Here is a 27,741-nt window from a genome sequence, read left to right on the forward strand (position 1 = left end):
AGAGAACCCTGGCTAACACACCTTCTGAAGACTTCTTCTTCTTCAGAGGACTGCTCTCTTGGCATCGTGAGAGCAGAGAGCTGAGACACTTCCCGGCAGCTTTTGGTTGGAGCCCTAGTTCAAAGGTTCTCCCGGCCTGCTCAGCTTGTTGCTCCCACACGATGACCTTCTGTTTTCCCATCTGAATTATTAATACCATCTGAATAAAGCCCTCTTCGTTTCTTCAGCCTTAGTCATCTACCCACTTCTCAGAGTGGGCAAGACAATTATTCAACAGAATTCATGAGGATTGACTGTCTCAACATGACAGATCGTAAAGAGGAGGAGACTGGAACAGGCAAACACATTTATCTCATGTGTTATCATCGGGCAGTGCAGATTATTAAGAAGGCTTTGACCTCTGGGTCTGGGTTTTATTTAGGGCTTGTGTTCTTTCTTAGCCATAGATTACAGTTCTGCCTTCATTACTCTATGACAGACTATCAGGGAATCTGCAGTCAGTCCCTGGAGTCTACTGTCACCTGAATTCACAGAGGAGTGGGAGGTCAGAACATGCACCTTAACACAAATCTCAAAGACACACAGGTAAGTATTCACACTCAGATGTCGTGTATGGGCCGGACTACTAGAAGGTAATATCCCAAATCACCTTGCCAGTCTGCAAGGAATCACATGTAGAGAGACCTTTCAGTCTTTAGGACCTTCCTTCATATATTTCCTGGAAACTGTGTCTGCTGCGCCTTAACAGTCGAGTCTGGACTTCTGCTCACAGGTAGATGAGAGTTACGCTGTCACCTCCTCTGTGAATGTAAGAACACGAGCAACCAGAGGATGAGTCTGGAATTCAGCAAAGGCCCTCGCAGTGTTCCCTCACTCGAGATGTCATTCTTCTCTACCATCCAACCGAACAGTGTCCCGAGCAGGTTCATCGACGGACACCAGCACAGGCACTTCTGGGGGGCTCTCCCGGATGTTTGCCTGCCAGAGCAGACAGAGGGCAGTACTCGTGGACACCCTCCACCCAGCCTGCTCCCAAGTCGGAAGCAGCGGCAGCTGTGTGGCATCTGCTGGAGGTGGCTCTCCTCGGGCCTCGGAAGCTCTCTCTATTCTCTCCCCAGCTGAGGGCCCGAGGGTTCTGCAGACACACTCACAAGGACCCAGGTTAGCTTTTCCTTACCAGGCAGGAGCACCTCTGACCAGGGCCAGGCAGTGGGTGTCTTACCATCCAGTGGATACAATCAAAGTCCTGGGCACCTGGCCTCTCCTGCCTCACAAGGACTGGTCCTTGGTTATGGAACAAGAAAGAGAAGCAATTTAAGATCTCCCAGGTTTAGGACTGTCAATCAATCCCGACACAGTTAGAACTCTATATGTCTCCAGGATCAGTGTGACCAAGGGTCCCCAGATAGGAAATGACACATTCTTATAAAAAAAAATGTTCCTTCTATTTGCCTTTAAATATTTAACCCCTCCGAATACTGTGCTGTGGATAAGAAGTGAGGGCCAAGGCTCGAGGCTGTACACCAACTCTTTCACTGTTTCTCATCCTCGCCCTTAACCACAAAACCCAGAGGGACAATTTGGTAGAAGAAGCATTTTGTGGAATGATGAAATTTTGCCTTGCGTCTCCTGTTTAGCCTCGTAGAGATCATATCCTCTTTGTGAACATCTCTAAGCAGTTTGTTTTTATTTTAAAGAAGTTTTTATCATTTTTTCAAGAATGTGCACTGAGAGAATTGAGTTTTTAACTCTGTTGTGTGTGGAAAGTTTGCTATATCCTCATTGTCAATTGTAGACAATCTGGCTCCCATCATTCCTCTGTGTGGATGGACATGAGCTTACTCTAGCTGAATCATGGGTGTGTTGGTAGTTATTGTTTAAAATCCCAGGGTGTGGCCCTTTAAGACAGAGAGTCAGTTTAGAACGGACAGGTTTCCTGGAATTCTAAAGCTAGCTGTGTGGAGGACACAGAGAGCTGTTGGGATATGGCCTAGATGAGCAATGTCCTTGCAGAAGCCACCATCTTAGGCTAGGTGAAGTGACCCAGGATGCCCTTGGGGTGGGTGGGGAGGCACAGAGGGAGGGTACTCCCTGGAGAGAGGGGCTTAGGAGCCCATGTTGGGGAGTGTAGAGTCCCCCTTCTGAGAAGTCATGGATGCCAAGTCCTCTGCAGAAAACTATGGGACCCCGGGCCAACGTGGGCAAGGTGGGCTGTGGCCAACCCTGCTATGGATGCCTTTGTCTGCCTCTCACTAGGAGACGCCTTGTCTCCAGCCAGTTCCCTGTCACTGCGGCTCAGCCTCTCATCCTTGTTTATATACAGCCTAGGTTTATAAACACAAGTATTTATGTGTAGAAACAGGAAATACGTGGTTATATTTGTGATTTTGGATCAAGACATTCCCAAAGGCTCTGCCTGAGAAGCTTTGCCACTCACCAGTCCTCAATTTCTTTCCCAAACCTGCTAGTGGCCACCATTCCCTGCACCAGAGAGGGGGTGGGAATTAGCTGTAGTGGGACTTGGTGGCGGGGTGGGAGGGGAGTTGATTTGGTTGCTGGTGCCTGTGTCGGGGCCTCTGCTGTCCTATGGAAGGCTGCTCCTCCCTTTTCCTCTCCACTCAGCTGTCTTCTGCTGGACTCCTCCCCCACGGCTGGCTCCAAGTCTCAGGTTCCATAAACCCCTGCTTCTGTCATCGATTTAGGTTATGGAGCTGTAGGTTGGGGACAAGATGGTTTGTCCTGATGACAGGCAGTCAAGGCATTCCCAGCAGAGGTCTGATGAAGAACTAAGATGTCCCAGGTCCCCTCTCAAAGGCCCTGCTCACCTCTAGGTGATCAGGCACCATGCTGACTCTCCGAATCAAAGCATTTTCCACCCACCTTTGGGGACACACCACTTGTAAGTGGCCGGGTCCTTTCCATTCTGTGGTTTCCAGACATGGAAACTTTTTCCTGGTCAGCTCCAGGTGGAGACTCTCCAGGCAGTAGGGTGGGGAATTCAATGAAGCGTGCGTGGCTGGGCACTCTCCATTCTAAGTGGGAGGACTGGAAGACTCAGCTGATCATTGAGGGGCAGGGGTGGGATGCAGCAAGAAGCCCCCATGACCCTTCTCCTTTACAACTAGAATGCTTATTGGTCATCTCGAGGCTAAGGAGTCAGTGGAGGCAAACCATGTTGGAGGACCCGAGTCAGGGAGCAGGGGCCAACCATGAGCAGGATGTGGAGGCTACAGCCCTGGTCCTTGGAGAGGACAGCAGCAAGCCTGAGGAGATCGTGGTAAGTCAGGCCAAGAAGCTGTGTGTCCTTCGAATGGGGAATGGACTGGGGCGAACTCTCCGTCTTGTCTTGAGAACTGCCATTCCTTTCTACGACCCTGGTTGCCCCTTGGGACCATCTCAGTGTGCGCTCGCTCTGAGCTGGTGTGCCACGTTCTCTTGAGACAAACTCCAGCTCTGTCTCTGTGCTGACTTTGAGGGGCAGGTGCAGAGCTGAGACGGTAGAGCAGGTCGGCTCCCTTCTCCTACTCCAGGAAAAGGCTTCGGGTTTCTGAAAATGGGTCAAACTCTTCAGGACATTTGCATTCCTTAAATCATGCCGGCAAATGCGCTGATCCTTACACACACACACACACACACACACACACACACACACACACACACACCACACACACACACACACACACACACACACACACACACACACACACACACACACACACACGCTGTAGCCTCCCTGAGGATCTGACCCTCTTTATTCTCAGAACAAGGCTACAGCTTCCCCCGGGGTCAACTGAAGAGGTCCACCTGGAATGTGAAGTTCAAACCTCTCTGGCTCCAGTAGCTGTTAGAGAGCCAGGAATACACACGTCACAGCGTGTCCGAGGGCTCCCTGTAGATGCTGGGGGCATGGTGACACACCCACCGTGACCTGGATGCTGACAGTGTTTATTTAGCACTAGGTCCTTGCCTAAACAAGGTTTTATACAAAGTGGGGTGTTCTTAGGTTCCTTACTTTCTAGAGGGTGGCCCGCTAATGTCACAGAGCTTATACTTGGTGGCTACAGTGGGAAACGTGGGGCGTTCTGGCTGAATATGTGAGGATCCCCTTGCAGCAAGGGGGTCAGAGACCATACGGGAAGTCACCAAGCAGCCAACAGCAGCCTGGGCATGCAGAGGTGGGGGCCTTGGTGCATGGCCCTCACAGAGCACACGAGGAGCCAAGGGAGTGTCTTTTCTCTGAGGTGTGGGATGATTCCTCAATGTTTCAAGGATTCTTTTCATGGGAGATTCATGTTCTAGCTCTCTTGTCAGAAAGCAAAGGTGTGGAGAGGTTCAAGGATGGAGGGGTGGGTTACATCCACAGGGCATGGAGGGTTCAAGGATGGAGGGGGGGTTACATCCACAGGGCATGGAGGGGTCAAGGATGGAGGGGTGGGTTACATCCACAAGGGTTCAAGGATGGAGGGGGTTACATCCACAGGGCATGGAGGGTTCAAGGATGGAGGGGGATTTACATCCACAAGCATAAGAGGCTGAAGTGTGTTGGCCCGGTCGGGAACAGCATCCCACCACTGGGTGCCTCACACTGTGTTAGCTCCTAATGTATGTGGAGGACAGGATGTGAGCCCCTGGTCACAGAGGTCACACTGCTGAGGAAAGGCAGAGGGATATGGGCATCACTAGAACAAAGTATCCCCGAGAGGACACCACAGGGCCACAGGGCTGCTAGTGTGGTGCCCAGGTCGCAAGTCCCCCAAGCAAGACCACCACAGAGCCAATGTCCGGTGCAAGCACACAGAGGTTGTTAACAACAAAACAAGCAAGCTTGGTCCACCATCCACCATCCGACACAGCGGGTGGAGGAGAACGCCCCGGGCACTCACTTTCAGGGGTTAATACAGGAAAAGTTTACATGCAGATTGGGATTGGACAAGGGGGCTAGGGGTGAGGTGAGCATAAGGTTACTAATTGCTAACTGCATTCAGGGTATCTATAGAGACATACATTTTTACTCCCTATGTCCCGTTTTTGTTGACACATTCAGATTTATTGTTGCATTCCTACACTCCTCTAAGGTCAACTTCTGGTCAGTTGAGACCATTACTCCCCATATCTTGTTTTGCCAAGTCCAGGATACATAGATTTATTATCCCAGCCTTATAAGTTCAATGTCTGATCACATCTAAAACGGCTGGTCAGCAAATACCTTAGGAGGAGGGAAGGGGGAAGAGTCTCTCAAGATGGCTACTGATTTTTCCCTTTCACTATGAAGAAATGTTAAGAGAACGGTGTTTGTACGACGCGGAAGGAGAAACGAGAGTCCTGAGTTTTCAGGCATCCCTGAATCTTGCTTTTCTAAGGAGTTTGACCCCTGGTCACTGGCATGCTGTCCATCCCTCTTCCAGGGTGGGTGGCTTGTTGGCGTCAGGGTTTTCTAGGGTCTGAGAACTACTGGGAGTCGGAGTTAGTTTGGATCTGAGATGGTCCCCCAAAGACCACATGTGTAACACTGATGTCTACCTGGCGCTGCCGTTGGTAGGTGGAGAAGGCTAAGGCGAAGACAAGTTAGGTCCTTAGGCATATGCCTTTGGAGGAGCTGGTGAAGTCCTAGGCCCTTCTGCATGCTCCTCCCCTCCCTCTTCCCCTCCCCCCTCTCCCTCCCTTTCCCCTCTCCCCTCCCCCCTCTTCCCCTCCCTCTCTGCTTCCTGGTTGTCATAAAGTGAGCAGTTTTACCGTGGTTCAGTCTCACCACAGGCCCAAAGGGATGGAGTCCAGCAGCTGTGAACTGAAAGCTTTGAAACCAGAAACCTAAACAAAACTTTCTTCCTTCTAAGTTGGTTCTCTTGGGTATTTTCTGACAGGAATGGGGAGCTGACTACCACAGTTGATCCCCTGCTAAGAGTTTCTTACAGTACCTATGTTCTGGATCTGGAAGCTTAACACTGTCCTTCACTGGAGAGTCAAGCCCCCCCCCCCCCACCAAGCCCTGCCTCCTCCAGGAAGATCTGAATTATAGGTTGCATTTGTGATCCTTTATGTGCTGGAGGAATATCACAGCAACCCCTCATCAAAATGTGCAATTAACATATGTTAATAAAAAAAAAACAACACATTTACCGGGCCGTGGTGGTGCATGCCTTTAATCCCAGCACTTGGGAGGTAGAGCCAGGTGGATCTCTGTGAGTTCAAGGCCAGCTTGGACTACAGAGTGAGATCCAGGAAAGGCACAAAACTACACAGAAAAACCCTGTCTCAAAAAACAAAACAAAACAAAACAAAAAACCCCAACACATTTGAAGAACTATCCAATGGGGAAAAGTGTCCAGGGATTTGGTTGGCAGAGACGTGCTTCTGGTCCCTGGGGGCACTGCCACCATAGTCCCTGCACCAAATCCTCCAAATTTTGTGTTAGCAGCAACGCTTCCAGAAAGGGAGAAGAATGTTAAAACTCAAATGCAATCGCTTCCCCATCATCTCCAGAGCTGGGGGAATGAAATGGTCAGAAACGTCTTCTCCAGTATCTTCCGTTCTCTCTTGAAGATTCAGTCCATCTGATTTGCGGTCTTACTCCTAGAGATAATCCCTCTGGAAGGAAGGAGAAGTCTGCCCCTCACCATTAGAGGAGGAAAATAACAGGCCTCTGAACACAGCCGTCACACACACACACACACACACACACAGACACACACACACCCCTCAGGGCCAGTGTTTCCCACAAAAATGTCTGCTGGGACACCTTCTTCAACACTAAGCAAGAGAGTCTTGGCAAAGTGACAGGACAAAGGCCAGGCCCTGGCGGGTCCAGGGCAGCAACTGATGGGAAAGTAATCGCTATGGGAAGGTGTTCTAGGCCAGGCCTTGTCAGCCCCAGTAGCATCTTCAGGGGACAGAGATAACTGTTCTGTGATGGGGACAGGTGCTCCTGCCTCCCTGGGTCTGTCCTCTGGGCAGAGAGACAGAAGAGTACTTCCCTCCCTCCCTCCCTCTCTTCTTCTCATCGGTCCATTTGCCACCAGCTCCTCAGTCCTCCAACCCAGGAAGCATGGTGTCTCGTGGTACCTACTGGGTTTATACATTAATATGAACAGATGTGTGACATGAAAATTGGCATCATGTCATCAAGTACCAAACCGCCTCACAAGTCAGCAGACACAAGACCGAGTGGCCTTTTCTAAGTAAAATCCTCCAGGCTAGACAGTTCCCCTTCTTAGATAATAGTCCAAGGCCATTTTGTTTCAACTCTCTTGGGAGGAAAGAGGCAGGCCCCAGAGAGGTTAGGTGGCCTCTCTCTGAGGTCGCCCAGCAAGGAATTAGTGAAGCCAGGACCAGAGGCTGGGTCTCAGTCATTCTCGGACTCATGGTGGCAGCTCCATTCCAACTGCCTCCAAGGAGAAGGCTGAGGAAGAGATGTGAATTTATTTCACAGAAATGTCTTAGCAATGACCATACCTCACCAGCCATTAGATCTAGTCGGGGTGTGTGGACTGAGTCCCAGTGAACACACTTGGTAATGGCGGCTGAAACTGTGGACATCTGACTTTCTCTTTGGAGGTGAAGGACATGCCAGAAGTCCGCAATCTCTTATGGGGAGGACTCCAGTTTTGGGGGGCAGTGGGGCTGGTAATCCCTCAGAGTGCCTGAGAAGTGCCTGTCATTCTCTTTCCACCCCAGGGACTGCAGAAGCAGATCTGTGAACTTGCCTCAGAGCTCACGAGACAGGCATCTTGGTGGTGCGCAGCTCACAAAGACCTCCAAAACCAGATCAACGTTCTGATGAAGGAGAACCAGGAGCTCCGGAAGGAACTGAAGGCTTTGAAGCGGCGGGGTGTGGAGGCCACAATAGCCTCGCCACCCCTGGCAAGAGCAACCAACACTATGGTACAACAGATTTCCTGCGTTACAGAGATAATGACGCACATGTTCCCTCCCTTGCAGCCATGCTGTCCCCACCGGGCGCTCTGTGAGGGCCCCACTGCCTTTCCCTCAGTCATAAACCACACAGGAGACAGTAAGTCCCGGCTGCGCCTTCCTGGGAGCTCTGGGAGCAGAGCATGCCCTTACCCTGTCTCCAGGATTCTCACAGGCTCTCATGGAACAGCTGGACGCCAGGCCATGCCACCCCAGGATTCCAGGTTCCTACTTTACCTTAAGTGATGGACTGGATCCAGTCATTAAGTCCACTGAGGCTCAGGGGGAGGTAGGACTTAGCTATATCTCTGCAACTTAGTGAGTGAGGGCTGACTGCTGTCACTGCTAGAAGCTGAGAGGGATCCTATGGGAGATTTTGGGGGTGTTTGTTTGGTTTGGTTTGGTTTGGTTTTGGTTTCTCTGTGTAGACCTGGCTGTCCTGGAACTCGCTCTGTAGAGCAGGCTGGCCTCGAACTCACAGAGATCCGCCTGCCTCTGCCTTCTGAGTGCTGGGATTAAAGGCGTGCGCCACCACCGCCCGGCCCTATGGGAGATTTTTTACAGCCTTTGCTACCATGTTGCCTCAATTACCCCTTGCTCATGGTATGTGGGTAAGACGTATCCACGAGTCAGCAGGGCATCACTCCATCATCACTCCATCATCACTCCATCATCACTCCTCGCTATGAGATGGCTCTGACTGCGCACAGTTCTGCTCCTCATGTGACTGTGGAGAAGAATAGCATCTGCCCCGCAAACACTCACCTTTGAACAGCAACAAAGAACAAGGCTGGGAATGCCACACTTTCAAGTTTGCCCAGGGTTGTCTGTATTCAGACACAACTTTAGGGATGACGTCAAAAGGTCTGCCATGTGTACACACGTACGTGAAGTGCACAGCTGTAAGTTAGCACTGGAGAACTGGTGCTGAAGGTTCACACTGCCCCTTCTTCCTCAGAGGAGAGTCTGCAACTTAAAGCACCACGTCCACACTTGTAGACAGCCTTCAGAGAAGGAGGACCTGTGCCGTAGGTCTTCGGCCAGCTATGTGAGGATTGTGTAACTAAAGACCTTCTGAAAAGTCATATGGGATCCCATTGCTGCAGAAGCTTCCAATATTCATATACATACACACACACACACACACATACACACACATATACATATGTGTGTGTGTGTGTGTGTGTGTGTGTGTGTGTGTGTGTGTGAAAGGAATTTAAACGGAGTCAACATATAACGGGGAAGACAATACCCCAACTAGACATCTTATCTCACCAAATAAATCCTCCGGTGCCAGGAATGGATTGCATCTTGTTGAGTCATTGGCCAAAGGGGTCCCATGGAACTCCCCAAGCATAATAGGCCATTGCTTAGGCTGTTTTTTGTTCTCCACAAACTGATTGTGTGGCCCTATTGCTAAAGACACAACTTGCTCACTGAAATGGAGAAATCAAGCTGGTACCCAGCTAGAAGCTTCACCCCTACTGACTAGTATTTATGGCTGTAAGGTTCTCTGCATGCTGCCAGAGGAGAAAGGTAAACATCACTGTCACCCACTACAAACGTGTTACCTAAACCCGAGACCCGCCTGCAAGATAATTAGTGCAATCATGGCACAAATGTTATGGGAGAAACCAGCCCCTTCCTTATTGAATTTAAGGCCCAACCCATGAGATGGACCCCGTACCTGGCACTGCTAAACTGGCCAAGGAACTGAGACTAGATAGGTCATGGTCCTAGTAAAAAACCAAATACAATTATTCTGCTAAAGGAACATATCAATAAAATGAGCCCCGATAACACATTTCTATACCCATAGATCATTGCCTATCTTAACCATCACCACAGACATTTCTTCTTGCAGTAGATGGCACTTAACATAGTCAAGCACAAATGGACTTTGGGGCACTTGGTCCTAAATGGGGTGTCTTCATCAAAACTGTCCCCTCTTGGCCCAGGGATCTATGTGGAAGAGGAGGCGGAAAGATTGTAAAAGCCAGAGGTGATGGATGACGCCACAGAAAGAGCGTCATCCAGACAGAAAAGGACGGATGCTCTATGAACTTAGAGACTGTGACGGCACCCTGAGGCCTGCACAGGCTCAAACTGCTCGAAACCCCAGCACCCAGAGGGGGAAGTGCACACAAGGTCCCGCCCTTGACCAAGAAGCTATTTAAAAATGATACCTGCTGGGAAAGGGACAATTTGTGTTCTCCAGTGGAGTGTTCCTGGGTGTACCAACCACATCCCAAGGCGGGCCTGTGCCCAGGAGTAACTGGCCAACACAACACAGAGTCTGTGGTTTTGGTTGTGGTGTCTGGTTGGTTGTTTTTGTGTGTCTGTATTTTGATTCTTACTGCCCTATTGGGTTTTTTTTTTCTAGTTTGTTTTGATTTCATTTGTTCATTTGGGTTTTTTTTTTAGAGAGAGACAAAGAGACAGAACATGAACTTGGTTAGGTAAGGAGGTGGGAAGGATCTAGGAAGAGTTGAGGCAGGGGAAAGAATATAATCAAAAGATACTGCATGAAAAAACTTTAAATAAATATTGTTAATATTTGTTTATAAATAGTGTTACGTATTTCCTACTTCCCTACATGCCCAGCTGAAGTTACATAATGCAAGGACACAAGGGTTGGAGTTGCTTAGTCTTTGGACCCCAACCTTTGTTGGTTTGGAACTGGTGTCACCAAGAAGCGGGTCACGGGTTTCTCCGAGCAGCAGTCTGGTCTCTCCAACGTGTGGGGAATCCAGTCCAAGTCTCCTGGCTCAAACCACCATTAAGATGTCCGGTATCAGTGAGCAGATTCGAACGTGCTTTGCCCCGCTGTGCCTCGGGTGGCCTTGCCTGTCTGTGGTGGTTTGCGGTTGCTGCTTTTCTGTTTGAGGCTCCTGATGCAGCCGCTTTGCTGCTAGTTTAGAGCCACAGCAGAAGAGATGAAGTGTTATCGGTTATCTGAATGTAATAAGGCTTCTTAGCAGATGTGCGCATGAAAGGAAGTAATAACTGGGCGAATAGCTAAGCCACACTTCAAAACCATTGATTTTTAAAATAACACAAAGGGCCAGAAACTCGTTTTACTTAAAACTTGTTAAATTTGGTTTTATGCACATCATTCACTGTGGTATCAAACCCTTTCTAGACTATGGAGTGCGATGGTTCTGGACTAAGACTGTGTGGGAATGGTGTGCAAAGAGCAGCCCCCTTCTGCTCCCCTGGGGAACTGAAAACACAGGATTGTCAGAGTCCAGGCTGTGGGCGTCACAAATATCTCGCATTGATTGGTACTTTGGGACAGTATTGTTTGATGCTGATACAAATACCCCTCATTTGTTTCTAGCCAGTGTACATAAAGATAGAGGGGATTGATTCAGAGAAAACAACGTCGGAAGACGCTCCTTCCGGAAGTCCTCAAAACGGAAGTACAATGGCCATTGGGAGAACAGATTCCTTAGACGAAGGACTGTCTTACATGTCTCTTGACGAAAAGGTACAGTAGTCTCTCCCTCCCTCCCTCTCCCTCCCTCCCTCTCGTTTCTCTCTCTCTCCTCTCTCCCCTCCTCTGTTTGTGTATGTGTGTTGTCTTCCTGCATTTGCCTCCACATCATTTTTAAAAATGATCTTCACGTGCGGCGCACATACGCCATCTGTGTGCCCATGGAGGCCAGAAGAGGGTGTGCTAGACCCCTTGAGCTGGAGTTGCGGGTGACGGGGAGCCAAACTGGGGTCCCCTGGAACAGTGGCAGAGCTCTCAACCGTGGGGGCCATCCTCAGGCCCCCCCACCTCATTTTTAGAGACGTGTTTCTCTGACTGAGCCAGGACGACACTGGTTGACCCCCACTCTCTGGTTAGCAAGCTTCAGGGACCCGCCGGTCTCTCTGCTTTCTGGGTGCTTGGGGTCACAGCCCTGCTGGCCTCACCGGGCCTTTGGTGGTTCTCCCTAGACCTTCGGCCATGTTGCAAGAGCAGAATGAAACTTTTGCCAAAGCTTCCCTCTCTCCTCACCTCCTCCTCACCTCCTCACCTCCCCACCTCCTCACCTCCTCACCTCCTCACCTCCCCACCTCCCCACCTCCTCACCTCCTCACCTCCTCACCTCCTCACCTCCTCACCTCCCACCTCCCACCTCCCCACCTCCTCACCTCCTCACCTCCTCACCTCCTCACCTCCTCACCTCCCCACCTCCTCACCTCCTCTCCTCCTCACCTCCTCACCTCCCCACCTCCTCACCTCCCCACCTCCTCACCTCCTCTCCTCCTCACCTCCCCACCTCCCCCACCTCCTCTCCTCCTCACCTCCCCACCTCCTCACCTCCCCACCTCCTCACCTCCTCACCTCCTCACCTCCTCACCTCCCCACCTCCCCACTTCCTCACCTCCCCACCTCCTCACCTCCCCACCTCCCCACCTCCTCACCTCCCCACCTCCTCACCTCCCCACCTCCCCACCTCCTCACCTCCCCACCTCCCCGCCTCCCCACCTCCTCACCTCCCCACCTCCCCGCCTCCCCGCCTCCTCACCTCCTCACCTCCTCACCTCCTCACCTCCTCACCTCCCCACCTCCCCACTTCCTCACCTCCTCACCTCCTCACCTCCCCACCTCCCCACCTCCCCACCTCCTCACCTCCCCACCTCCCCACCTCCTCACCTCCTCTCCTCCTCACCTCCTCACCTCCTCACCTCCTCACCTCCTCACCTCCTCACCTCCCCACCTCCTCACCTCCCCACCTCCCACCTCCTCACCTCCTCTCCTCCTCACCTCCTCACCTCCTCACCTCCTCACCTCCCCACCTCCTCACCTCCCCACCTCCCCACCTCCCCACCTCCTCACCTCCTCACCTCCTCACCTCCTCACCTCCTCACCTCCTCACCTCCTCACCTCCTCACCTCCTCACCTCCTCACCTCCTCACCTCCTCACCTCCTCACCTCCCCACCTCCTCACCTCCCCACCTCCCCACCTCCCCACCTCCTCACCTCCTCACCTCCTCACCTCCCCACCTCCCCACCTCCCCACCTCCTCACCTCCTCACCTCCCCACCTCCTCACCTCCCACCTCCTCACCTCCTCACCTCCTCACCTCCCCACCTCCCCACTTCCTCACCTCCCCACCTCCTCACCTCCCCACCTCCCCACCTCCTCACCTCCCCACCTCCTCACCTCCTCACCTCCCCACCTCCCCACCTCCTCACCTCCTCACCTCCCCACCTCCCCACCTCCTCACCTCCCCACCTCCTCACCTCCCCACCTCCTCCCCTCCTCACCTCCTCACCTCCTCGCCTCCCCACCTCCTCGCCTCCTCACCTCCCCACCTCCTCCCCTCCTCACCTCCCCACCTCCTCACCTCCCCACCTCCTCATCTCCCCACCTCCCCACTTCCTCACCTCCTCACCTCCTCACCTCCCCACCTCCTCTCCTCCTCACCTCCTCACCTCCTCACCTCCCCACCTCCCCACCTCCCCACCTCCCCACCTCCCCACCTCCTCACCTCCTCACCTCCTCACCTCCCCACCTCCCCACCTCCTCACCTCCCCACCTCCCCACCTCCTCACCTCCTCACCTCCTCACCTCCTCACCTCCTCACCTCCCCACCTCCCCACCTCCTCACCTCCCCACCTCCTCACCTCCCCACCTCCCCACCTCCCCACCTCCTCACCTCCTCACCTCCTCACCTCCTCACCTCCTCACCTCCTCACCTCCTCACCTCCTCACCTCCCCACCTCCCCACCTCCCCACCTCCCCACCTCCCCACCTCCTCACCTCCTCACCTCCTCACCTCCTCACCTCCCCACCTCCCCACCTCCCCACCTCCCCACCTCCTCCCCTCCCCACCTCCCCACCTCCTCACCTCCTCACCTCCTCACCTCCTCACCTCCCCACCTCCCCACCTCCTCACCTCCCCACCTCCCCACCTCCCCACCTCCTCCCCTCCCCACCTCCCCACCTCCTCACCTCCTCACCTCCTCACCTCCTCACCTCCCCACCTCCCCACCTCCTCACCTCCCCACCTCCCCACCTCCTCACCTCCCCACCTCCTCACCTCCTCACCTCCCCACCTCCCCACCTCCTCACCTCCTCACCTCCTCACCTCCTCACCTCCTCACCTCCCCACCTCCCCACCTCCTCACCTCCTCACCTCCTCCCCTCCTCACCTCCCCACCTCCCCACCTCCTCACCTCCTCACCTCCCCACCTCCCCACCTCCCCACCTCCTCACCTCCTCACCTCCTCACCTCCCCACCTCCCCACCTCCTCACCTCCTCACCTCCTCACCTCCTCACCTCCTCACCTCCTCACCTCCTCACCTCCTCACCTCCTCACCTCCCCACCTCCCCACCTCCCCACCTCCTCACCTCCTCACCTCCCCACCTCCTCACCTCCCCACCTCCCCACCTCCTCACCTCCCCACCTCCTCACCTCCTCACCTCCTCACCTCCCCACCTCCTCACCTCCTCACCTCCTCACCTCCTCACCTCCTCACCTCCTCACCTCCCCACCTCCTCACCTCCTCACCTCCTCACCTCCCCACCTCCTCACCTCCTCACCTCCCCACCTCCTCACCTCCTCACCTCCTCACCTCCTCACCTCCTCACCTCCTCACCTCCCCACCTCCCCGCCTCCCCGCCTCCCCGCCTCCCCGCCTCCCCACCTCCTCACCTCCTCACCTCCTCACCTCCTCACCTCCCCACCTCCTCACCTCCTCACCTCCTCCCCTCCCCACCTCCTCACCTCCCCACCTCCCCACCTCCCCACCTCCTCACCTCCTCACCTCCTCACCTCCTCACCTCCTCGCCTCCCCACCTCCTCGCCTCCCCACCTCCTCGCCTCCTCACCTCCTCATCTCCCCACCTCCTCGCCTCCCCGCCTCCTCGCCTCCTCACCTCCCCACCTCCTCCCCTCCTCACCTCCCCACCTCCTCACCTCCCCACCTCCTCATCTCCCCACCTCCTCACCTCCTCACCTCCACACCTCCCCACCTCCCCACCTCCCCACCTCCTCACCTCCCCACCTCCCCACCTCCTCACCTCCTCACCTCCTCCCCTCCCCACCTCCCCACCTCCTCACCTCCTCACCTCCTCACCTCCCCACCTCCCCACCTCCCCACCTCCTCACCTCCTCACCTCCTCCCCTCCCCACCTCCCCACCTCCTCACCTCCTCACCTCCTCCCCTCCCCACCTCCCCACCTCCTCACCTCCTCCCCTCCCCACCTCCCCACCTCCCCACCTCCCCACTTCCTCACCTCCTCACCTCCCCACCTCCCCACCTCCCCACCTCCCCACCTCCACACCTCCCCACCTCCCCACCTCCTCACCTCCACAGCTCCCCACCTCCTCACCTCCCCACCTCCACACCTCCCCACCTCCCCACCTCCTCACCTCCCCACCTCCCCACCTCCTCACCTCCCCACCTCCTCACCTCCTCACCTCCACACCTCCCCACCTCCCCACCTCCCCACCTCCTCACCTCCCCACCTCCTCACCTCCTCACCTCCACACCTCCCCACCTCCCCACCTCCCCACCTCCTCACCTCCCCACCTCCTCACCTCCTCACCTCCACACCTCCCCACCTCCCCACCTCCTCACCTCCCCACCTCCCCACCTCCCCACCTCCTCACCTTCCCTACCTCCTCACCTCCTCACCTCCTCCCCTCCTCACCTCCCCACCTCCTCACCTCCTTACCTCCTCACCTCCTCACCTCCTCACCTCCTCACCTCCCCACCTCCTTACCTCCCCACCTCCCCACCTCCTCACCTCCTCACCTCCTCACCTCCCCACCTCCTCACCTCCTCACCCCAGGAGCACATCCTGCTTCATCCCAGCCACATGAAGTCCAACAAGAGCTCTCACTTTGTTGCTCAAGATGGACTCGGGAATTTGTGAAACATAACTATGCTTCTATAAATCAGAAAACCGAGTGTCTCCATACACACCTTCAGTACTAAAACAAGACGCTAGAACTGAAGTGATTGTATGGGTGGGAATCTTCTCTATCGGGTCAATTGCCTGAGTTCAGGGAACAGAGCTTGATGCTCTTGGTAGAGTCTGAAAAGTGTGGGAGGCATCTGAAAGCTGACCCAGCTGTGCACAGCATCCGGTCACTGGCCTGGTGGCATCGCTGTTTCTGTGACTCTCTCTGTACCCAGGTTATGCACCTGTCTTCCAAGTTTATGCAAAGACACTTTGGCAGGGCGTCACCAGAACCTCTGTCGGACACCACGTTCCTGGACACAGAGTCAGCACCTGGTGAGAGAATATGGCGGCAGGGGACAAGTTCCTGCGGGATGCTCGGGGAGGGGCGTGACATGTGGGTAAGGTCCCTAGAGCTCCCTGGGTTCCGGCCACTTTCTGATTCCCCCTTGAGCTCCTTTGTCTGTCTTGGTAACCTCTCCCAACACCGTTTAGAGCCCCCGGGCTGGCTTTCCCCGGCCATCCTCACCCCTTCCCTTTCTGCTTGCCGGCTGGTGATACTACCTGCCTGTTCTATCTGCTCCTGCCCAGCACTTGCTTGACCTCACTCTGAGCTCAAGCTGTCCATCCAGGTACACAGCCTCTCCTGTCCCTGTGGGTCCCACCTGTTCCAGCTGCTGTCGGTGGTGACCTTCACACTCTGTAGGCTCCCTGGACTCGCCTGTGGGTGTGCGTGAACTCTGCTTTGCACAGTGCCATGGCTGCCAGGCTCAGTTGCACCCCTCGTGGGCAGAGAGAGGACTCTCACCCACCCGTAGCCTGACTCTTAACCCACCCTCTTTGCTGTCCATGTGGGTCCCCTTTGACATATGGAACCGTGGACCCTTGTGCAAGGGGAAGCACAGCACTGTTGCTCCCTGAGTCCAAGTGACATTTCTGGACCTCTGCGCTTTAGCTACTTTTCCGTTGCTGTGATAAAGCACCATGACCACGGCAGCTTCTAGAAGGAAGAATCTATTTGGGCTTACGGTTCCAAAGGGCTAGTTCATAAGGGCAGTTACTGTAAGCACAAAACAGAGCAAACTGAAAATGGGCCCAAGTAATGTACTTCCTCTGTCAAGGTCACACCAATCAAACCTTCTTCAACAGCGCCACCAAATGGAGACCAAGGGTTCCAAAGTCCACGCCTACCACATTCTGTGTGCTGGTTAGCTTTAACGGTCAACTTGGCACAGCCTAGAGTCACCTTGGCAGAGAGTCATAATGAGGAATTACTTAGATCAGGTTGGACCATGGGCATGTCTGTGAAGAACTGTCTTGATTGTGAGTTGATACAGGAAGACTCAGCCCCTTGTAGGCCGCATTATTCCCTAGTTTAGGGATCCTGAATGATACGAGAAAGCCAGGGGAGAGCCAGCAAGCGAGTATCCAGGCATCGTTCTCTCTGCTCCTGGCTGTGGGAAAGCTGCTCTCAGTTCCTCAGCGATGGTGACCTTTCAGCCCGCTCCCACCTGCCCTGAACGCACACTACTCCTTCCCCAGTACCTCTGCTTCCGTCCACAGGTGTAGTGGGCAGGCTGGCCCTGGGTCTGTAATTTTTTTCTTCCTGTGTCCGCCCCCTACTGGGGCAAAGGCAGCTTCAGGACTACTCCTTCCCTGCTATCTGTTTTGTAGTGAGGAGAGCGAGCGTGAGCGTGGGTGCATCCCAGGTCTTAAGGGTCCCCCAGTGGCCACACCCCAGGGGCAGGTACCTCAAGGTCACAGGCAGGTGTAAACAGCTACCTCCCTAGGGGTGGTGCTTCAGGGCCTGGCTCAAACCACCATCCCATTACACAAGGGTTGACCGTTTCCACTCAGCACTTCGTGATTTGCACACAGTCAGTCCGTGGCATTTGCACAGTGACCTCAGGAAAAAAGAGAATGTGTTAGAAGCGTAACTTGGACTTGGAACTGGTACTGGGTATACAGCATTTTCGCTATCTGTACATAGTCTCTTAGAAAGCACTTCTCTGCTGTTTCAGATATGTGGTCCTCCAATCCAGAGAGTTCTGAAGGTGAGCTGCTCATTCATGCTCAAGAAAGCAGGCACCTCCCTAGTTTTCTCCAGAATGCACGGTGGATGCAGGTAGGTAGCGTTTCACCCGCTGGGGAGGCTGGGGTAGGAAGACCCGGAGGTGGCGCAGAAACTGCTTTTCCATCCCCTTTTCCACAAGCACAGAAAGCTATGATGGCTGCAAATACCCCTCAGTCTCTGAGCACATTCAGCCTTTCAAATCAGAGAAACATGGCATCCCTTCAGTCATTGGAGGGCCGTATTAGACCAGTGGCCAAAGGCAGGTCAAGCTTCTGTGACCTTAAGGATATAGAAACCAAAGTTTGACTCTGTTCTTTTTATTTGCAATAAAAAACAAATGTAGCCAGGCGGTGGTGGCGCACGCCTTTAATCCCAGCACTCGGGAGACAGAGGCAGGCAGATCTTTGTGAGTTTGAGGCCAGCCTGGTCTACAGAATGAGATCCAGGAAAGGCACAAAGCTACACAGAGAAATCCTGTCTCGAAAAACTGAAACCAAATAAACAAACAAACAAACAAACAAACAAATGTAGCAGAAATACCCTAGATCCATAGCCAGAGTCACTACATAGCCACACAATGTCTGATAAGAATGGCAGCAGAATTAAGCCATTTTCTCCACAGGAGGGAAAGTGGGCTGTAAAGTTTTTCACCATGTAAAGGTGGGCAATGGCGCGGGGTGGGGGTGGGGGGCGGGGGTTGTTCCCCTAAAAGCAGTCAGTAACTCTTCCCAACATTATCAGCAATGTGAGATGGGCTTAGTTATCTATTAAAGTCCTGCTATCGATTCCTCTCAAGGCCTCAGTGATGTGCACTCAGAATCAGAACGTGGTGACTGTCACCCTGCTCACCCTGGTGTGGATCGAGCATACCAAGAGAGCAGAACACCTGTACAAACACAAACTTGGTCCCAAGAGCCCCAGCATGGATGGCCCTGTAGTTCTCACAGGCGGCCACAGGAGGCGATGGTTATGATCTCTCCACAGGAACTTCTGGCAGGGTCGGGACCTCCCAGAGAAGAACCGCACCCCATGGACACGGAGAAGGACAATGAGACGCAGGAAAAGCGACACCCAAATGGCAAGGCAGGTGTCTGCAGTACACAGTCTTTTTCCCTGATTTCACCATTGTGTGAACATCGTAGCAACTCACGCAAACCCAGATATCCTCAGTCACTCGACATGGCCCTTCTGATGCAAGCAAGAGACGTGGGAAGTGTGATGAGCAAGGCTGCACACTGGCTTAGCAGTGCACAGTACTGCGTAGGACGTCTTCATACAGTGAGGAAGGCACTGGAATACGGATAAAATGTCTGGGAGAGTAAATGCACAAGCCACTGTCACGGTTGTCTATCGTCGGTTTCCGATGTAGACCGGACAGTGGTGTGCTGCATACCACACGCGGTGCATTGACCCAGCATCACCACAGATGGTTAGGGATGCCCAGTGCTACATGGCGTGAGGTGACAGGAAGCTAGCAGCTCCATTACTGCCTTATACAAAGACCATCGTCTATGCCGCGGTTATCTACTGGAGCACTGCTCCGGAATCGGTGCGTGCAACTGTGGTTGACTTTATGACTCCCCAGTGTGCAGCATTTTAAGAACACGTGCGCTTTGTTGTTTTGAGGGCCAGCTGATCACTGAAGCCTCTTTGGAGCTTTTCTGGCTGCCTGAGAACATGAACTCATCTTCTGGTTCTGACCTGCACACAACTTGTGCATTCCCCTGGTGGATTTGTGAGCAAGGGCGTGAGTGTGTAGATTAGTTCAAACCTCCGCTGTGCTGGCTGTCAGCTGGGTTTGGTTGGCTAGCTCTCTGATTTGTTCAGAAGTATTAGCTTTTAACTCTGACGACTCAGCTCCTACATTTCTAGCTGTATTAAGAATAGTTACAATATGTGGCATAACTAATAAATGCTACACAGAGTTTCTAAAATACATGTATATTAACTTCCCAAGTTAAGGTTATTTCTGCCAATGTCTTTTTTACACTAATCTTCACAGGGTAATGTCTTCTACTGAGAGCCTAGCAATGTGCATTTGAAGATATTTATTTGCTGATTATTAATCAAAGCCACTAATGGAGTGTCTGAGTCGAAAGGATACGATAGGAAAGACAAAAAGTGCACACAAGTTAATTTTTACCTAGTAATCATGCAATTTCATCTGTCCCAGGATTCCAGGTTTATCAGTCCTGGGACCGCAGATCATACAGACCTATGGCAAACGCACAGCATCAACACAAAGAAGGCAGACGTTGAGGAACAAATCATAACACTTACTGTCGATAACCAAGTGCAGGGTGGAGATTGGGAGCTCATCAGTGCAGGGTGTGCGTGTGCATGTGTGTGTGTGCGTGTGTGTGTGTGTGTGTGTGTGTGTGTGTGTGCGCGCGCGCGCGCGCGTGTGTGTGTGTGTGTGTGTGTGTGTGTGTGTGTGTGTGTGTGCGCGCGTGCGTGCAGCAGTTAGTATCCACCATGCCAGGCAGACAGTGGGCAGTGATTTTGAACACAGGGGGAAACAGTGGAACCGTGGTAATCACGCTCGTTACAGCTCTTCACCGGGAGCTTTTGTGTGTCCATCAAGGTGGAGCAGGTACTCAGTGACGGGCGAACTATCATCACCTTCCCCAACGGAACCAGGAAGGAGATCAGTGCAGACAAGAAGACGACCCTCATCAAGTTCTTTAATGGTGACATGAAGAAGGTCAAGCCTGATAAGAGAGTGGTACGTGCAATGGGCATACTTGTATTATGTTAGACTCGGACCCACACAGGCGCTAGCAAGCCCTTCCCAGATGTGTGTCCCTCAGGAGATGAGAGAAGGTGGAAGGTCAGAACCTTCCTGCTAATGAAGATTTTGTCCTTGGTGTATGACGCAAGATTCTCCATGGTCTCGGCCCGCAGGTTTGCACAGTGGTGTCCCGCCAGCACCCCACCCTCCACTATGCCCTCCCACTGGCCTGAGCTAACCTCCATGCCCAGGGAAGTGGAGCAGGAGACCCTGGGAGACCTATTTAAATGGTGACTTTCCGGAAGACGCAGCCCAGTGGGGCAAAGAGATGTGTTGCCTCACCTTGGGGGTCACAAACATGTTTCTTGGGTAGGAAGGGTGGACAGACGCAGGGAGTGACAGATGGTAAGCAACAAGGGGGAGTTAGGAGGGAGAACAGTGCTCAGTGCAGGCTGGGAGGGCGATCCTCCTGCTCTGACTTTGACTCAGTGCTAATGAGAGCAAGACGTCACAGAGGCAGGTGAGCACACCCCTCTCCAGGGCTCCGTCCAGGAGCTGCTGTCTTCTTCCTGTGTCTCCTGATCTGCTGAGGGGGAAAATGGTGTTTATGTGATAATGGAGACAGGAGCACTCCCTACATCCACCTGGCTTTTGGACATGTTACCAATATAAAGAGAATGCTTTAAAATCACAGAGCACAGAGCTCTCTTTCCTTGTTGACTTTCTGTTGCTGCAATAAACACCATGACCAAAAACATGGGAAGGAAAGGGCCTACATGTCACAATCACTCATTGAGGGAAGTCACCACAGGAAGCTGAAAGCAGGAATTTAAGCCACCATGGAGGAACACTGCTTACTGGCTTGCATCCTGTGGCTTGCTCAGAACTACCTGCTCAGGTGTGGCATCACCTACACAGTGGTCTAGATCCTCCTGCATTAATTGCTAATCAAGAAAATGCCCCCACAGACTTGCCTATAGGGCAATCTGATGGAGAGATCTTTTCAACTAATGTTCCCTCTTCCAAATGACTCTAACATATGCCAAGTTGACAGAAGCTACCCAAAATACATCCCAATCTCAGAGTCATAGACTTCCCAATAATATGACTCCAATGAAAGACACTCCCCTTCCTCTTCGGTGGATGGAGAGACATGACTCCATCTCAGAGGACTCACATGGTGTGACCAGGCAGGGGTTTGAATTAGGAGTAGAGCAGTGTCTTCCTTATGCATTCTTACTTTTCAAACAAGTGCCCCGTTCGATCCCGTTCTACCTGTGGCTGTGGTTTTTAAATGTGACTGGGCCTCAGCATCAGGAGCACCTGTCCCCGACCCCATCACCTTCCCCCTTTGAAAATGTTCCCACTCCCTCTCTCTTCCTCCTTGGAAACCACGGAAGACATGAGTATTAGAAACACCCAAGTCAATGGCAACTCAGGAGGCGGATGTCCGAGGCATTTGTGCGGTCTACTCTCTCAAGCTGCACCCGACCATTAGTCTGAAAACTGTGGGGTTCATGGAACACTGGGGCTCATGGTCCACCATGTCCACCTCTCAGACCTCACCAGCTGCAGGTCCCATGAGGCATGAAGGCCCAGAAAGTCATACATTAGAGGATGCTCAGGAACAAAAGTGAGAACTAAGCTGCATCCCACAATTTCCCAATAACCAAGTCTATCATTTCTGGGGTGTCGGCGACTAGCTCCACTTCCTGTGTTCCTCAGTGGTGGAAGCTCCCATGGAACTCACCTGCTGAGCCTGTACCTTTAGCCACCTATGGGAAGTAACTAATCAGATTCACTTGAGGCTAATGTAACAACATTGCCTGCCTCCCAACATGGGTTCCCTGGTCTTCACAGATTTATTATTATGCAGATGCTCAGACTACACACACAACCTACCCGGATGGTGTTGAAGTCGTGCAGTTTCCCAACAAGTGGACTGGTGAGTGGCATCACCCTGTACCTGCTGGCTCAGTGCCTTGTGTGCCTGTGTTGGGGAGGGCAGGGTGTATGAGCATCATGGGAAGGGGCAGCAGACACCCAGCCTTTAGATTCACCAAAGGAAACAGCCTGCCCAGCTAGACTTTAATGTTTTTTTTTTTTAATTAGAAATCATTCTATGAAGTACATTGGGTAAAATTATACCCAAACAGTCACTTTTAGTTTTCCTGAAATTTGTTGAACTGAGTGTCCTAGATTTTGTCTGGCACTCCTATATTATTAAACTCAAGGATGTTCTCACTTATTTCTGCAAGCATTGCCTGACTTCCATCCCTTGTCTTCCTAGCCCTCCAATCATAGGCACAGCATGCCACCAATGGCCCTCTCATCTCTGAACATGTTGTATCTCCTTTTATATTCATTACATTCGGATAAATTCTTTAGAACCGTCCTCTTGTTCACCATTTTTCTCTTTAACTAAATCTCACATGGTCTTTATTGTCCTTCTTGGTTTGATGATGCTCTTCACGTCCTTCTGGTCCTTCTCAGGTCTATCTAGTGTGCCAGCCAATACCACCCTTCTCTTGTTTTCTTTTCCTTCCCCTTGTATTCTCAAGTTACTTTACACACATTGGCCTCACCGTCTTGTTCTGGTGACAGCCTGACCCAGACATGGAGCCCAGTGTGGGGCTAGTCACGGCTAAGTCCTAGGGGTGCCACGTCCCCTCACATTTCCAGTTTGTCCTGTGGGGACAGATTTGGTGGCATTCCTAGGGAGCCCACGCTGGAGCTGCCCTTCCAGAAAGTCTGCCAGGTGTGTGGAGCCCGGGCCTGCCACAGTGCCACTGAATCTGGCCGGCACTTCTTTCTTTGTCTTAATATTTCAGCCAGTGCTATTGTAGTCTTAGCACCATCACTGAGGTGTTTACAGGCTGGTGGGCACAGAAGTGGGCAGGACAGCAATGACTTCTTCAGTAACTTTTGGCATACACTTGGCATTGAAAAATTACACTTGCTTGTATACAAATGCTCTGTGGGGTGGTTGATGGATGTTAGCCAGGTCTGGTGACAAAAGACAAGGGTCTGATAGACATATTTGTTCTTCAAATCTTGGCTGCTCTGTGTGGAATGTCTCTAAGGTATTACATAACTGTATAGCAGGAGTTCTGAGTTCCATCACTGTCCATACCTATAGTTCCTGTCTCCAGAACACCCTCCTGTGACAATTCAAAAACAAGGTGAAATGAGCATCACAGTCTCCCCTCTTGCCATTTTTCAGGTGAACTCACGTGTCTGTGTGTTCGATGAAGTTCAGCAAAGACCCCTTTGCATTGATTCTGCACCAGTCAGCCAGGGGATTCTGAGATTCTCAAGCTATTGAATCAGAGAGAATCTCTACTTCTCCAGGGCATTCACCAGCACTTCACTTAGCATTTTAGATTTTTATGCTAACAAGTATTTACTGCACTGAGTTCTTCTTTGGGTGTCAGATTCCACACCACAGTCTTTTCCCTAAGTATACTTAATGTCCCCCTTTCATCTGGCAACAACAGCCAACCATTGACCAACACACATGCACGAAGCACAGGGACATGAGAAGAACACATGGAAACCAATCAATGACACTTCACTTGTGAGCTTTTCTGTTTTCTACAATGCACACAGAAAAGCACAACTCTGCACTGTGCTCAGGCACGGTTGCCAGCCCTGGTTTGTGTACAAGCTCAGATGCAGCCACGCTGCAGCATGCGGCACAGTGAGGAGCTGTCTCTGCGTGAGGCCGATGTCATTGTGATTGCTGATGTGCTAGTTGCCTTTGGAAGCCGATATGGAACAGCAAAAGCATTTCCAAGACTGTCTTGGTTACTTTTTCACTGCTGCAGCCAGATATTTGACCAAAAGCAACGAGGGGCGGGGAGAACTTATTTTGGTTCACGGTTCAGAGAAATATAGTCTAATATATTGGGAAAGGTGTGCCGGCATTGTGTGAGGTGGCTGGTCACTTTATAGTCTGGAAGAGAAATGTGCCTCTAGCATCTCCTTTTTCCCTTTTTAATTCTGTCTGGGACTGCAGTGCATGGTGCTGCCTGGCACCAGTGAAGGATTTTACACAAGCCTGGCACCAGTGAAGGGTTTTTACCACAAATTCACAGCCAGAAAAATGTCAGACTTTGAAACTTGAATTCAATTTCTGTCAAAGGTGCATATTTTTTCACCATCACCAAGTCAGAAAATCCACCAACTGTTATGCACTAAAGACTGTCTACACTGGCCAGGCGGTGGTGGCACATGCCTTTAATCCCAGCACTCGGGAGGCAGAGGCAGGCGGATCTCTGTGAGTTTGAGGCCAGCCTGGGCTACAGAGCAAGATCCAGGACAGGCTCCAAAGCTACACAGAGAAACTCTATCTCAAAAAAAACAAAACAAAACAAAACAAAACAAACAAACAAACAAAAGACTGTCTACACTATGGCCAAACCTTCCTTAGCTAAAACTGGATCAACAGGGCCATCGGGTGCTATGTCTGCCAATCCTGACTACAAATTCCTCTGATGAGAAAATGATCTTTCTCGTTAATGTTTTGATATAGGTCACTTAGAAACAACATGGTTTCCAAATGCATTCAGTATAACCCATCCTTTAAACAAATGTATTCTGCAGAAAAATTCTACCCGGATGGCTCCAAGGAAACCGTGTTTCCTGATGGGACCGTGAAGCAGCTTAGGGATGGATGTGAGCAGACTGTGTTTCCTGATGGGACATATGTGACGGTGAAAAGGTCAGCACCCCACCACACCGTGGGAACAAGACTCCAGCCCTGGGCTTTGTGTTCTGTCATGTATCTGTAGTCATTTACATGTTTGCAAAAGTTCAAGCATTCATTGAAATGTAACAACAGAGGCCTGAGAGATGGCTCAGTTAAGAGCCCTGGCTGCTCTCGGAAAGGACACAGGGTCAGTTCCCAGGACCCACATGACAGCTCACAGCTGTCTGTAACTCCAGTTCCAGGGGACCTAATGGCCTCCCATGACTCCCATAGGCACTAGGTACTCATGCAGTTTGCAGACATACATTCAGGCAAACACTTACACATATACAAATAAATACTTTTAAAAAAAACCTATGACATCAGAAAATAATGTCATTGGGCCTACAAGAAACTTTGTGCACTCAGTTCAAATGTCTTTATAGAGAATATGAGCTTAGACATAGAATTTTGGGGGCAGTCTTGTGACCCAAAATTGTGCTTAGTGATTGCCTTCAGGCACAAAGGTGGCCCCATAGTTTACGTCATCAACTAATGTCATAGTTACCTAGGTTGGCGTCACAATAATCTCGCTCTGTACTTCTCCAGATGTGCCACTGCTGTTAGGTGACACATGTCTCCGGATGTCTCACTGCTGTTAGGTGACACATGTCGATGTTTCGATGACTGAAGCTGGCCCACCTTGAGGGTGGTCTTCAGCCTCCCCCTCTTGAAAGCCATGTTGTGTAGAAGTGTGCATTTATTGCAGCATGCATAAGCATCTCTGATGCAACCGGAAGGTGCCAAGTCACTGTCGCAGTGCTGGTGTGTGCAGACGATGAGGTCCACAGGGTCACATCTGTCTAATAGCCTGGGCGAGAGTCCAGTAAACTCACCTTCAATGTGACTGACTATGCTGTGACCTTGGCATGTTCCCTTCATGACCTCAACCTCCTCAGGTCCTCCAGTGTGCTCCAGTCTTCCCCCATCCAGAGCTTCCATAGCTCTCCTGGGGGTGTCAGCACAGGGGCATACCACCCAGGATTCTTTCTCTTGCGTTTCTGTCATGTTGTGAGTGTCCTGCTGCTTCTGCTCACCACAGCTCAGATTGTGAGCTCGGGTCTCTGGGTCCATATTTTCCACTCAGCTCCCTCACCCTCCACCTTCCTGAGCTCAGGCAGCCCAGGCTTCTTCTGTCTTTTAAACCTCAAATGCCTTCTTTCCTCTTTCCTCGGGAAGCCTCAACTTCCTCCCTCAGGAAGGAAGCAGACCGGGGCAGGGGCGGGCATGGATATCTAGGTGGTGTTATGGCATCACTCATTCCCAGTTCCTCCACACTCACATCGTGTTTCTGTTCTACAGGAATGGAGACAAAACCATCATGTTCAGCAATGGGCAGAAAGAAATCCACACAGCCAGGTTCAAGCGGAGGGAATTCCCAGACGGCAGCACCAAGACTGTGTACTGTAATGGCTGCCAGGAGACCAAGTATGCCTCGGGGAGGGTCAGGGTCAAAGACGAGATGGGAACGGTCATCCTGGACTGGAAGTAGAGCGTCCTCCAGACTCAGTGTCGGGCACTAGGCTCCAGTGACAGTTTTGAGCAGAACAGACAACACAACTCACAATGGTAGATTCCCCCCGACAGTCCTAGAGATCGCCCACCCATCAAGAGAAGAGAGGCATCTAAAAATTGTAAAGAAAAAGACCTCTAGCCATCATCTGGGGAAAGGGGTCAGAGAAGAAGTAGCCAGGAGCGAGGCTTCCAGACTGTGTCTCCTGACAGCCTGGGCCTGGAGCAGAAGATAGAAGGGAAGCAGTCTGCGTACTGCCTTCTAATTCCTAAGAGCAGCCATTAATCACAGCCAGCCAACGCCTACCTGCTGTCTACTTCTAGCCCTCTTCAGACTCCTCATAAGTGGGATCCGGGGGGATGTATTTTCACTGGTGCTTGGTGCATTGACAGACATGATTTAACCACCTTAAAGTGTCTAGACAGAGCCTCATGTAGCATTCTATCCCACAAATTTGAACGATTATGATCTGTCATTCAACAAGGACATGAGTAAAAACACAGAAATGTACCTGGGCCTCACCTCCTCTTTGTTCCTGCGAGTCTGCCTGCTGTCTCCTCATTGTGTGGGAGCACTCTGCTGTGCCCCAGGCAAGAGAGGTTTCTCCCTAGCCGGTAGGTGGCACCTGAGTCTCAATAGACAACTGAGTGGTACAGCCATCCTCACTGTTGTCCCAGTGCAGCTGGAGTTTTCCTGCCTAGTCCACAGTCAGGACAAATCTCTCTCACCCACCGGTCCCACAGCCGCTCAGACCCAACCAAGTAAACACAGAGACTTATATTGCTTACAAACTGTATGGCCATGGCAGGCTTCTTGCTAACTGTTCTTATAGCTTAAATTAATCCATCTCCATAAATC

General features: G+C 52.1%; 1 protein-coding gene across 1 annotated transcript; it reads left to right on the forward strand.

Moving 5' to 3' along the window:
- The first annotated feature begins 1,916 nt into the window (after positions 1-1,916).
- On the forward strand, positions 1,917-27,393 carry LOC102919251 (centrosomal P4.1-associated protein). The gene is made up of 11 exons (XM_006975914.3): positions 1,917-2,033; positions 3,126-3,277; positions 7,672-7,878; positions 11,249-11,398; positions 16,052-16,151; positions 17,837-17,940; positions 18,874-18,972; positions 20,474-20,614; positions 22,481-22,565; positions 25,226-25,343; positions 26,673-27,393. Exons 2-11 carry the CDS (start codon positions 3,173-3,175, stop codon positions 26,860-26,862), a joined length of 1,299 nt encoding a protein of 432 aa, XP_006975976.1. The 5' UTR covers positions 1,917-2,033; positions 3,126-3,172; the 3' UTR covers positions 26,863-27,393.
- Positions 27,394-27,741: the final 348 nt, after the last annotated feature.

This window comes from Peromyscus maniculatus, chromosome 16, assembly GCF_049852395.1.
Source record: "Peromyscus maniculatus bairdii isolate BWxNUB_F1_BW_parent chromosome 16, HU_Pman_BW_mat_3.1, whole genome shotgun sequence".
Taxonomy (NCBI): domain Eukaryota; kingdom Metazoa; phylum Chordata; class Mammalia; order Rodentia; family Cricetidae; genus Peromyscus; species Peromyscus maniculatus.